This window comes from Ovis aries, chromosome X, assembly GCF_016772045.2.
Source record: "Ovis aries strain OAR_USU_Benz2616 breed Rambouillet chromosome X, ARS-UI_Ramb_v3.0, whole genome shotgun sequence".
NCBI lineage: Eukaryota > Metazoa > Chordata > Mammalia > Artiodactyla > Bovidae > Ovis > Ovis aries.
This window is the reverse complement of record NC_056080.1, coordinates 104,059,189-104,073,049: the sequence shown is the minus strand read 5'-3', so window position 1 is coordinate 104,073,049 and position 13,861 is coordinate 104,059,189. Positions and strand designations below refer to the sequence as shown.

General features: G+C 40.0%; 1 protein-coding gene across 16 annotated transcripts in view; it reads right to left on the bottom strand.

Moving 5' to 3' along the window:
* The window catches only part of ENOX2 (ecto-NOX disulfide-thiol exchanger 2), a 295,896-nt gene that overhangs the window by 81,564 nt on the left and 200,471 nt on the right, over positions 1 to 13,861 (bottom strand). For all 16 annotated transcript variants that reach the window (XM_012107452.4, XM_060407628.1, XM_012107450.5 and 13 more), the window contains one exon: positions 9,007 to 9,141. In XM_012107452.4, the coding sequence (XP_011962842.1) occupies positions 9,007 to 9,103 (97 nt within the window). In that variant the 5' untranslated portion in view covers positions 9,104 to 9,141. The remainder of the gene's footprint in view (positions 1 to 9,006; positions 9,142 to 13,861) is intronic.

Genomic DNA, 13,861 nt, shown 5'->3' with positions numbered 1-13,861 from the left:
GGCCTGTCTCTGTTCCCCATCCAATGAATATATTAAGCTAGACATTGCCCTGATGATAGATATGTGTCCAAGAGACTCAGCATCCATGACAGTGTGCATTTGAACTCTCTGGGGGACGTCAAGAAAGCTTATGTATCATTTGTTTTTCATCATTGACAAAGCCTTTTCTATTGTCAGAGATAGGCCAGATGAGACAGTTCTGTATGGCTTATTTGCTGCCTTTTCCAATGTAAGGAATTTGGGGCAGTAGGAAGAGGAGTAGGGGGATGTTTTATTCCATTCAGTTAAAATATTATATAAAAATATGGCAGCCCCCCTATTTCCCAGACTCTAGCAAGAAGATGGGTAGGCAGCATTGGAGTGTAGTGCCCACCTTCTACTTCTCTGGATGACAGGGAGCAGTCATCAGCACTGTCAGACACATACTGCTCTCTTTACCTGCCACTGTCCAGTGCTTTTCCAGGGACAAATGTGCCCCTGCATTCATTATACTTTGTTGTTATTAAGAACAGAAATAAGTCATAATTCAACATTTTTTGTGAGTCATCTATCAGATGTGAACTTGAAATAATAATAATAATCATAGCTGACTTCACTGAGGAATTACTGTGAGTCAGGCATCATTCTAAGACTTTACATTACATGTATTAACTCAGTAATCCTCATGACAATGCTGAGTCATAGATGCTATTATTATTCTGTTTGACAAATGGAGAAACTGACTCAGAGAGAGGTTAGGTAAATTGTCGAAGGTTACACAGTTACTTAATGGCAAAGCAGGGATTTATGCGAACCTAGGCTTAAAGCTCAACATTCAGAAAACAAAGATCATGGCATCTGGTCCCATCACTTCATGGGAAATAGATGGGGAAACAGTAGAAACAGTGTCAGACTTTATTTTTTTGGGCTCCAAAATCACTGCAGATGTTGACTGCAGCCATGAAATTAAAAAACGCTTACTCCTTGGAAGAAAAGTTATGACCAACCTAGATAGCATATTCAAAAGCAGAGACATTGCCCACAAAGGTCCGTCTAGTCAAGGCTATGGTTTTCCCAGTGGTCATGTATGGATGTGAGAGTTGGACTGTGAAGAAAGCTGAGCACTGAAGAATTGATGCTTTTGAACTGTGGTGTTGGAGAAGACTCTTGAGAGTCCCTGGGACTGCAAGGAGATCCAACCAGTCCATTCTGTAGGAGATAAGCCTGGGGATTTCTTTGGAGAGAATGATGCTGAAGCTGAAACTCCAGTACTTTGGCGACCTCATGCGAAGAGTTGACTCATTGGAAAAGACTCTGATGCTGAGAGGGATTTGGGGCAGGAGGAGAAGGGGAGGACAGAGGATGAGATGGCTGGATGGCATCACTGACTCGATGGACGTGAGTCTGAGTGAACTCCGGGAGTTGGTGATGGACAGGGAGGCCTGGCATGCTGCTATTCATGGGGTCGCAAAGAGTCGGACACGACTGACAGACTGAACTGAACTGAACTGAACTGAGGAAGTCTATATCCAGGGCCCACATTCTAATCTCAATGATTAAACCACTTTCCTAAAATAATACAGAAAAGAGAAAAAAAAATCACATATAACTGAACAGATTTTATACATAGCTTTACAAAGTGTGTCAGTTTAGCACTATTGCCCCATATACATTTAAGAGAGGGGCACTACTGAACTAAATGTCAGTATTTCTAAGACAGTTTTCCAAAACTTTCTGACCATAGCAAAATGATCACTGAATCACAAGGTTGAAGGGGACCCTAAGAAGCCATTTTTTCATAGTCCTTAAGAAAACAAGAGGAGGGCAAAGGAGCTTGAAGTAGAAATTAAAATCACTCTTGAGGTTACAAATGTCTAGTTGGGGTAGATGTGAAGAACACTCAGTAGAGCCAACACTGGCTCCCTAGCAGCCAAGTACTTTCAATGTAAATGGCAGCTTAGTAGCCATCTGAAGGAAATATGTTAGTATTTCCTTTATCTTAAATAACATGTAAAATGACTAATAGCATAATAATGACACTAGTTAAACCTTCATTGAGTGCTTATTACATACCAAACATTGTGCTGAGTATATTATTTAACCTTCACAGCAATCCTATGAGGTACATACTATAATCACCTCCATTTTATAGATGAGGAAACTGAGATACTGCCAGTAGTGCCTAATGTGGCTCCCATGCCCTGTCAAAAAAAAGTGCATACTGCACTGTTTTTCTGACAGAATGTGGTGCACTGGAGAAGGGAATGGCAAGCCACTTCAGTATTCTTGCCTTGAGAACCCCATAAACAGTATGAAAAGGCAAAATGATAGTATACCAAAAGAGGAACTCCCCAGGTCATTAGGTGCCCAATATGCTACTGGAGAACAGTGGAGAAATAACTCCAGAAAGAATGAAGGATGGAGCCAAAGCAAAAACAGTACCCAGTTGTGGATGTGACTGGTGATAGAAGCAAGATCCGATGCTGTAAAGAGCAATATTGCATAGGAACCTGGAATGTCAGGTCCATGAATCAAGGCAAATCGGAAGTGGTCAAACAAGAGATGGCAAGGGTGAACGTCGACATTCTAGGAGTCAGTGAACTAAAATGGACTGGAATGGGTGAATTTAACTCAGATGACCATTACATCTACTACTGCGGGCAGGAATCCCCCAGAAGAAATGGAGTAGCTATCATGGTCAACGAAAGAGTCCGAAATGCACTGTTTTTGTTGGATGCACTCTCAACAATGACAGAACAATCTCTGTTCATCTCCAAGGCAAACCATTCAATACCACAGTTATCCAAGTCTATGCCTGAACCAGTAACGCTGAAGAAACTGAAGTTGAATGGTTTTATGAAGACCTACAAGATCTTTTAGAACTAACACCCAAAAAAGATGTCCTTTTCATTATAGGGGCCTGGAATGCAAAAATAGGAAGTCAGGAAACACCTAGAATAACAGGCAAATTTGGCCTTGGAATGCGGAATGAAGCAGGGCAAAGACTAATAGAGTTTTGCCAAGAAAATGCACTGGTCATAGCAAACACCCTCTTCCAACAACACAAGAGAAGACTCTACACATGGACATCACCAGATGGTCAACACCGAAATCAGACTGATTATATTCTTTGCAGCCAAAGATGGAGAAGCTCTATACAGTCAACAAAAACAAGACCAGGAGCTGACTGTGGCTCAGATCATGAACTCCTTATTGCCAAATTCAGACTTAAATTGAAGAAAGTAGGGAAAACCACTAGACCATTCAGGTATGACCTAAATCAAATCCCTTATGATTATACAGTGGAAGTGAGAAATAGATTTAAGGGTCTAGATCTGATGGATAGAGTGCCTGATGAACTATGGAATGAGGTTCGTGACATTGTACAGGAGACAGGGATCAAGACTATCCCCATGGAGAAATGCAAGAAAGCAAAATGGCTGTCTGGGGAGGCCTTACAAATAGCTGTGAAAAGAAGAGAAGTGAAAAGCAAAGGAGAAAAGGAAAGACATAAGCATGTGAATGCAGAGTTCCAAAGAATAGCAACAATAGATAAGAAAGACTTCTTCAGTGATCACTGCAAAGAAATGGAGGAAAACAACAGAATGGGAAAGACTAGAGATCTCTTCAAGAAAATCAGAGATACCAAGGGAACATTTCATGTAAAGATGGGCTCAATAAAGGACAGAAATGGTCTGGACCTAACAAAAACAGAAGATATTAAGAAGAGGTGGCGAGAATACATGGAAGAACTATACAAAAAGATCTTCACGACCCAGATAATCACGATGATGTGATCACTAATCTAGAGCCACATATCTTGGAATGTAAAGTCAAGTGGGCCTTAGAAAGCATCACTACGAACAAAGCTAGCGGAGGTGATGGAATTCCAGTTGAGCTGTTTCAAATCCTGAAAGATGATGCTGTGAAAGTGCTACACTCAATATGCCAGCAAATTTGGAAAACTCAGCAGTGGCCACAGGACTGGAAAAGGTGTTTTCATTCCAATCCCAAAGAAAGGCACTGCCAAAGAATGCTCAAACTACCACACAATTACACTCATCTCACATGCTAGTAAAGTAATGCTCAAAATTCTCCAAGCCAGGCTTCAGCAATACGTGAACCATGAACTCCCTGATGTTCAAGCTGGTTTTAGAAAAGGCAGAGGAACCAGAGGTCAAATAGCCAACATCCGCTGGATCATGGAAAAAGCAAGAGAGTGCCAGAAAAACATCTATTTCTGCTTTATTGACTATGCCAAAGCCTTTGACTGTGTGGATCACAATAAACTGTGGCAAATTCTTCAAGAGATGGGAATACCAGACCACCTAACCTGCTTCTTGAGAAATCTGTATGCAGGTCAGGAAGTAGCAGTTAGAACTGGACATGGAACAACAGACTGGTTCCAAATAGGAAAAGGAGTATGTCAAGGCTGTACACCCTGCTTATTAACTTCTATGCAGAGTACATCATGAGAAACGCTGGACTGGAAGAAACACAAGCTGGAAAAAAGATTGCCGGGAGAAATATTAATAAACTCAGATATGCAGATGACACCACCCTTATGGCAGAAAGTGAAGAGGAAGTAAAAAGCCACTTGATGAAAGTGAAAGAGGAGAGTGAAAAAGTTGGCTTAAAGCTCAACATTCAGAAAATGAAGATCATGGCCTTTGGTCCTATCACTTCATGGGAAATAGATGGGGAAACAGTGGAATCAGTGTCAGACTTTAGTTTTTTGGGCTCCAAAATCACTGCAGATGGTGACTGCAGCCATGAAATTAAAAGACGCTTTCTCCTTGGAAGAAAAGTTATGACCAACCTAGATAGTATATTCAAAAGCAGAGACATTACTTTGCTGAGTAAGGTCCGCCTAGTCAAGGCTATGGTTTTTCCTGTGGTCATGTATGGATGTGAGAGTTGGACTGTGAAGAAGGCTGAGTGCCGAAGAATTGATGCATTTGAACTGTGGTGTTGGAGAAGACTCTTGAGAGTCCCTTGGACTGCCAGGATATCCAACCAGTCCATTCTGAAGGAGATCAACCCTGGGATTTCTTTGGAAGGAATGATGCTAAAGCTGAAGCTCCAGTACTTTGGCCACCTCATGCGAAGAGTTGACTCATTGGAAAAGACTCTGATGCTTGGAGGGATTGGGGGCAGGAGGAGAAGGGGACAACCCAGGATGAGATGGCTGGATGGCATCATGGACTCGATGGACGTGAGTCTGAGTGAACTCTGGGAGATGGTGATGGACAGGGAAGCCTGGCATGCTGCGATTCATGGGGTCGCAAAGAGTCAGACACGACTGAGCGACTGAACTGAACTGCACTGTTTGTCAATCAGCTGTCCAAAAATGTCTCTGTAGTTCTTACTACACAGGAAATTATGGATAGGGAAATAGAAAATAAGGTCAATGCCTTAGAAGAAGCAGAAGAAGCAGTCCTGCTTACAGGGCAAGATATTACAGATTTAAAAATTAAGCTGTCTTTAAGGTGCCATGCTGAATTTAAATGGATGTGCGTTACTGTTCTACAAGTGAATGATTTCGTACATTCTTGGGAACACATTAGGAATCATATTTTAGGCGTCTGGAATCATTCAGATTTTAGTATCAATATTTTTAAGTTATATCAGGATATTCAGAGTATGAAGCAGGCAGAGTTTGACTTTTCCTCTCAATGACTTTCTAATTCCCCTTTTGATAATCTGGAGGGATATCTTTCCCATGGATCCTTTTTTACAGTGATGATTAATGTGGCCATGTGCTTGTGCCTGTTGGTTCTGATTTGTGTAACAGCCCTGTGCCTTTTCAGAATACTCAACCGAAGTGTTTCTGCTTTATCTACTGAGTTTCATACTTATGCTCTAAAAAATAAGAAAGAGGGAGATGTCGGGAGCCATTACTGACAAAATGGAGGCACGGCCCCAGCTCCCTCTCCTCATTCCGCAGGCATGGACCCAGGATGAAGGAGTTAGCTCTTGTGATTCTGACTTGTTCTTCCTTTCTTCAGTTGAGTTGGCTGGAAAGAATGTTAGGTGCTTATTGTTCTTGAGAGAAGCATGAGAAAGCACAAAGCCTTCTCCAGTTGTGCCCAGAAAATAATCTATAAAGTAAGCATTGACATTTGTTCAAGGATTTTTACAAAGAATGTCCCAGGATGAACACGTAGGCTGCAGCTTGAGGCCATGGGAAGGATTGTTATCTGAGACCTGTTTGTGAGGGAAATGTTTATGGCAGAGGAAGTTTGCTGAGTTTAGGGTTTAGGAATAATTAAGAATAGTTAGAAGCCTTTTTAGGAGATAGTGAGCTTAGGATACTAGGGGCAAGCAGGATTTAGAAAGATAAGAAATAAACTGAGGAATATGGTATGCAGCCCAGACATAAGCATGAGTTACAATGTAATCACAAGTAAACACGATTCTGAGAGAATCACTGAAGCAGGAACTCTGTTTGAAGGGCAACAATGAGACAATTATCTGGGTGAGGGGGAACTGAAAATGTCAAACCTCTGACCTAATGCTTTTGAAAAAATATAAAAGAGAACCTGATGCTTGAAATAAATATGTAGTCCTGTACCTCAAGTCAGAGCCTACATCATTTCCCGCCGACACTGCTCATCCCTTCAAGCTGATCTGCTGGCTGCTGGAGTTGGACTCCAGCAAAATACAAATAGGTCAAATAACTTGCTCAAGGTCATGTAGCTAGAAAGTGGCAAAGCCAGAAATTAGCACAAGCTGTTTGTCCTTGCAACCTGTGTTATTAAATACTAAGCAAGGTACTGTTTCTGCAGAAATAGCCATCTGAGCTACTGTTATGAAAACCATCCCAATTTTCTAGGCTTAACATTAACCCAAGCACAAGCATTGGGACTGTAGCAATGGTTTGGATGACCTTTTTACTCTCAAAGCTAGGCCTTTTTTGTTGTTCCACATTTTAGATGGCTGGCTAAACACTGAAGATTACTTTGTGAGCACAGATTTATGTTTAGATGTGGTAATTTACAAATAATCTGATATAAGCTAATGTTTAGTTCCCTTGATATCAGAGAAGATCTGGCCTCAAGATATTTTTGAAGATATATACCCATACAGCTCAGACTTCCATGAATTGGTAATATTTAAGCCAAATCAGATAATCTAGTTGCCCTAGACTATGAGATTGTGATTCAGAACCACTGTATATAAAGCTATAATATATGAAATTTTAGTTTAAATTCTATTATAATGAAATAAGAAAGAAAAACAAAACAGAAAACCCATTACTCCTTTCAGAAATGTTTATGAGAAGTATATTAATTTTGATTTTCAAATGGCCAACATTTTGAAGCACTGACTATGTGTCAGGCATGGTCGAAGTACGATTTAATTCTCACAACAACCCTACATGCATCACTCTAGATTTGTTTCTCAACTTTAATGAGCTTATGAATTACGTGGGGATCATGGGAAAATTCAGCTTTGATTCAGTAGGTCTGGGCTGTGGCCTAAGATTCTGGAATTCTTAACAGCTTCCAGGTTATCTGGACCACACTTTGAGTAGCAAGTAGCGTAGATTGGCCTTAAGTGAATTTGGAAGATTAATGTTTAGGATGTTTTAAAAGTACTCCAGGATTCATGATATGGTGATTCTCTAATGTCTTCACAAACTCATTTTAAAAATCAAATTTATATTTCATATATCATTTATAATCATTCAAGAATTTACATTTGCATATTTGCCTACTTGCTAACATTTCTTTGTGACCCTCCAAATCAATACTCACAGTACTTTCATGGTCATTTAAGGTCATATGCAGAGGTAATACAAGATTTGAGTTGCCCAAGGCACATTAATTAATTAAAAGACGCTTACTCCTTGGAAGAAAAGTTATGACCAACCCAGATAGTATATTTAAAAGCAGAGACATTACTTTGCCGACTAAGGTCTGTCTAGTCAAGGCTATGGTTTTTCCTGTGGTCATGTATGGATGTGAGAGTCGGACTGTGAAGAAGGCTGAGCGCTGAAGAATTGATGCTTTTTGAACTGTGGTGTTGGAGAAGACTCTTGAAAGTCCCTTGGACTGCCAGGATATCCAACCAGTCCATTCTGAAGGAGATCAGCCCTGGGATTTCTTTGGAAGGAATGATGCTAAAGCTGAAGCTCCAGTACTTTGGCCACCTCATGCGAAGAGTTGACTCATTGGAAAAGACTGTGATGCTGGGAGGGATTGGGGGCAGGAGGAGAAGGGGACAACCCAGGATGAGATGGCTGGATGGCATCACGGACTCGATGGACGTGAGTCTGAGTGAACTCCGGGAGTTGGTGATGGACAGGGAGGCCTGGCATGCTGCGATTCATGGGGTTGCAAAGAGTCAAACACGACTGAGTGACTGAACTGAACTAAACTGAACTGAAGGCACATTAACAAACCCATTTTAATGGTTAATTGCTCTGACATTTCAGGAAGTTTTTTGTGTCTAAACAAAACCCTTCAGATGATATGGCATTTTTATTCTGACTTTTATCTTTAGTGGAGATGGAGTTAGTACACAGTGCCCATTCTCTTACAGGTTACTTTATTTTAAATATTCGAACAGTTATTCAATGTTAACAATAGTCTTTGGGTTATTTTTCCTGTCTTTTTTTCCATCTCCTGTCTTTTCCTTTAGGAACCTAAGATTTTTGGGATGTCTAAGTTCTCATTTTAGCTCCATGTTTATTTGCGTCACTTAAGAAATGTATAAAATTAGACAAACCATAATTCCTTGCTGAATTCTCTTGTACTTTTATTTCAATGAACTACTTAAATGTTCAGTGACCATATCCTGCATCTGATATACCCCTAGCTTGACCATAGTGCAATAGGGAGTATACTAGTAACTACAGGCCACCCTGTAATTCATGAGTTATAAAGCTCATATTACAAAAATGCACACTCTAGGCAGAATCTAGTAAATGTCAACTTCAAAATAAGTTGTGTCATACTGTTATATTTATGTTCACATGGTCAATAAAAAGAAACACTTGTGAGGTGATTAAAAATAGCATACCAGGTAAAATTGGTTGTCCAGCAATTCCCAGTGGTGCCATTCCAAGATTATTCATTGCTGTGGCCCATGCAGTTGGATCAGACATAGGTAGAGTCATTGCAGTTGAATCCACATTCAGAGTTCTACTATTATCAGCTAGAAAGAAATGACAAGCAAAATAATTTGTTGTATTTAGGTTTCAGTATCTGGTTCACTTATCATTGTGAATCTGCCAAACTCTTTACAGAAATGGACTGATGGACAAGTGCTGGATACAGCCTTAATTTCAGCTCTTTACAAGGGTTAAAACAATACAGCTTGAACTGGCAGGAAGTCATAGAGTTTGAACACAGTTTATCAGATAGCATTTTAGTGTTTCTTTCTCTCTTTCTCTCTCCCTCTACTCTTCCCCTCCTTTCTTCCCTCACTCCTTCCTACCTGTTTTAAAGCCAAAGAAAACTTTTTTTTAGAGCAGTTTTAGGTTCACAGTGAAAGTGAGGGAAAAGTACAGAGATTACACATATACTTCCACCCCCACACATGCACTGCCTCTCCCATTATCAATATCCCTCACGAGAGTGGTTCATTTGTTACAATGGGCAAATGTATATTGATGTATCATAATCACTCAAAAGCCATAGTTTACATTAGGCTTCAGTTTGGTGTTTTACATTCTATAGGCTTTGAAAAATTTATAACATACAGCCGTATCACACATGGTAATTTCACTGCCCTAAAATTCCTTTGTGCTCTGCTTATTCATCCTTGTCCCCTCCCCCAACTCCAGCAATCACTGATCTTTTACCATCTCAACAGTTTTGCTTTTTCTAGAATGTTATATACTTGGAATCATACAGTATGTAGCCTTTTCACATTGGCTTTTTTCACTTAGTCTTATGTATTTAAGTTTATGCCAAGTCTTTTCATGGCTCCATAGCTCATTTATCTTTAGTGCTGAATAATATTTCATTGTCTGAATATACCAGCATTTATCTTTTTACCTACTGAAGGACATTGTGGTTACTTCAAAGTTTTGGCAATTATGAATAAAACAGCTATAAACATTTTTGTACACATTTTGCATGAACATAAGTTTTCAACTCCTTTGGGTAAACAGTAAAGGAATGCAATCACTGGACCCTATGGTAAGAACATACGTGGTTTTATAAGAAGTCGTCAATGCATGTGTACCCCAATGTTCATCACAACACTGTTTACAATAGCTAGGACATGGAAGCAACCTAGATGTCCATTGGCAGACGAATGGATAAAAAAGTGTGGTACATATACACAATGGAATATTACTCAGCCATTAAAAAGAATGCGTTTGAGTCAGTTCTAATGAGGTGGATGAAACTGGGGCCTAATATACAGAATGAAGTAAGTCAGAAAGAAAAACACAAATACTGTATATTAATGCATATATATGGAATTTAGAAAGATGGTAATGATGACCTTATATGCGAGACAGCAAAAGAGACACAGATATAAAGAACAGACTTTTGGACTCTGTGGGAGAAGGCAAGGGTGGGATGATCTGAGAGAATAGCATTGAAACATGTATATTAACATATGTGAAAGAGATGACCAGTCCAAGTTCAATGCATGAAACAAGGCACTCAAAGCCGGTGCACTGGGACAACCCAGAGGGATGGGATGGGGAAGGAGGTGGGGGGTGGGGGTTGGGACAGGGGGGACACATATACACCTGTGGCTGATTCATGTCAATGTATGGCAAAACCCACCAAAATATTGTAAAGTAATTAGCCTCCAATTAAAATAAATTAATTAATTTTTAAAAAACGAGGTCATCAATGCTTCTTCCAAAGTACTTGTACCATTTTGCATCCCCATCTCCAGTAAATGAGAGTTCCTATTGATCCACAACATCATCAGTATTCAGTGTTATCAGTATTCTAGATTTTGGCCATTCTAATAGGTTTGTAGTGGTATTTTGTTGTTGTTTTAATTTGCATTGCCCTGATGACATATGATGGAAAGCAGCTTTTCAATATCCTTATTTACCATCCATACATTTTCTTTGATGAAGTGGAGGTGGAGCTTCCCTTGTAGCTCAGTTGGTAAAGAATCTGCCTGCAGTGCAGGAGACCTGGGTTCAATCCCTGGGTTGGGAAGATCCCCTGGAGAAGGAAATGGCAACCCATTCCAGTATCCTTGCCTGGAAAATATAATGGACAGAGGAGCCTGGTGGGCTGCAGTCCATGGGGTCGCAAAGAGTCGGGCACGACTGAGCAACTAACACTTACTATATGAGTCATTGGTCTATTTTTCAATCAGGCTGTTTGTTTTACTATTGTTGAATTTTAAGAGTTCCTTGTATATTTTAGATAATAGTCCTTTATCAGGTATGTATTTCGTAAATACTTTCTTCAAGTCTATGCCTTGTTTTCTCAATCTCTTGACATTGTCTTTCACAAAGCTTTTAATTTTAATGAAGTTTAGGTGACCAAAATTTTCTTTCATGGATCATATTTTTGGTATTATAGTTAAATAGTTATACCCATATCCAAGGTGTCATCTAGGTTTTCTCTTATGTTGTCTTCTAGGAGTTTTATAGTTTTGCTTGTTACATTTTGGTCTATGATCCATTTTGAGTTAGTTTTGTAATGGGTATAAGATTTGTATGTAGACTCATTTTTTTGCATGTGGATGTACAGTTGTTTTAGCACATTTGTTGAAGAGACTACCTTTGCTCCATTCATCAAAGATCTGTTGATTCTATTCATGTGGGTCTATTTCTGGGCTCTCTATTCTGTTTAATTGATCTATTTGTCTATTTTTCACCAATGCCACACTTTCTTGATTACTGTAGCTTTATAGCAAGTCTATGGAGAAGGCAATGGCACCCCACTTCAGTACTCTTGCCTGGAAAATCCTATGGATGGAGGTGCCAGGTGGGCTGCAGTCCATGGGGTCGCTAAGAGTCGGACATGACTGAGCGACTTCACTTTCACTTTTCGCTTTCATACATTGGAGAAGGAAATGGCAACACACTCCAGTATTCTTGCCTGGAGAATCCCAGGGATGGTGGAGCCTGGCGGGCTGCCGTCTATGGGGTCGCACAGAGTCGGACACGACTGAAGCGACTTAGCAGTAGCAGCAGCATAGTAAGTCTTAAAGTTGTATAGCATTCTTCTTCAACATTTTGTTGGCTATTCTGATCAGGTCTTTTACCTCTCCATAAACTTTAGAATCAATTTTTTTTTTCATATCCACAAAATAACTTGCTTGGGTTTTGACTGAAATTGCACTGAATCAAGTTGGGAAAAACCGACATCTTGACAGTATTGAGTCTTCCTATCTATGTGGTGCTGGAGAAGATTCTTGAGAGCCCCTTGGACTGCAAGGAAATCAAACCAGTCAATTCTAAAGGAATTCAACCCTGAATATTCATTGGAATGACTGATGCACCAATACTTTGGCCACCTGATGCACAGAGCTGACTCACTGGAAAAGACCTTGATGCTGGGAAAGATTGAAGGTGGGAGGAGAAGGGGATGACAAAGGATGCAATGGTTGGATGGCATCACCAACTCGATGCACATGAGTTTGAGCAAGCTCTGGGAGTTGGTGATGGACAGGGAAGCCTGGTGTGCTGCAGTCCATGGGGTCTCAAAGAGTCAGACATGACTGAGTGACTGAACTGAACAAGACACTTAGTATCATTTTTAATAATATTATACTATACTAATTATTACTATTATTATTATTAAGGGAAGATATGAGAGAGGATTGCACTGCCTATATTAATATTATAATTCTGCATGTCTTCTTCCAGCATGGAATGAATGGTCTATAGGGAAAGATACTGGATAGCTTCTTTCCCTCTAAAGCTTCAGAGCATTGCTTTCTATTATTTTAATGAACTCAAATAGCAGACACACTCACATTCAAAGTTTAGTACTTAGCGACTGAACAACAACAGAATCCATGAACATGAAATATCTATTTCTTCTTTGATTTTTGAACCAGCATTTTTTAGTTTTCTGAGTTTTTCTTTTCAAGTGTACACACCACAGGAGCTTGGAATAATTAAGACATTTCCCATTCTTCTCATAGTCTAGTTGCAAATGATTACTTCACCAGCTTCCATCCAAACTACTCATGCTTGCAAACCAAGAAAAATCACCCAAGGGCTTCTATAGTACCATGGAAAGAAAAAAATATATTCCTAATGGAATTTCACATCTTTGAGGCAGTACTATTGAGTTGGACACACCATTAACAAACATAAACTTAGCCAATTGAGTATTTCGGGTGTTAGGATAGCAGAGTACAAGTAGATAGGAGGCAGTCCCTGCCCTTAAAGGTGATACAATCTAACTGAAGAGACTGATGATGATGGTGTTGATTACTACTATTATCACTATTATTACTATCATCACCACCTCTATCCATTACTGGACTTCCCTGGTGGCCTTGATGGTAAAGCGTCTGTCTACAATGCGGGAGACCCGGGTTCAAGCCCTGGGTTGGGAAGATCCCCTGGAGAAAGATATGGCAATCCACTCTAGCACTATTGCCTGGAAAATCCCATGGACAGAGGAGCCTGGTAGGCTACAGTCTACTGGGTCACAAAGAGTCGGACACAACTGGGCGACTTCACTTCACTTCACTTTATCCATTGCTGCCACCATCAAACACTTGCCATATGTTAGGTAAAGCTCTTGGCATGCAGCTCTTGGCATGCAGCGTTAACTTTCAAAACAACCCGATGAGATAAGGGCTCTTTATAACTCCATTTAATAGATGAGAGGCTTTGAAGACTTACATATGTAGTTCAAGGTCACACAGGATGTATACTTTTAGGCACCATGCTTTGGTATCTCCAAGTAAACAATTAGGAAACAATGAA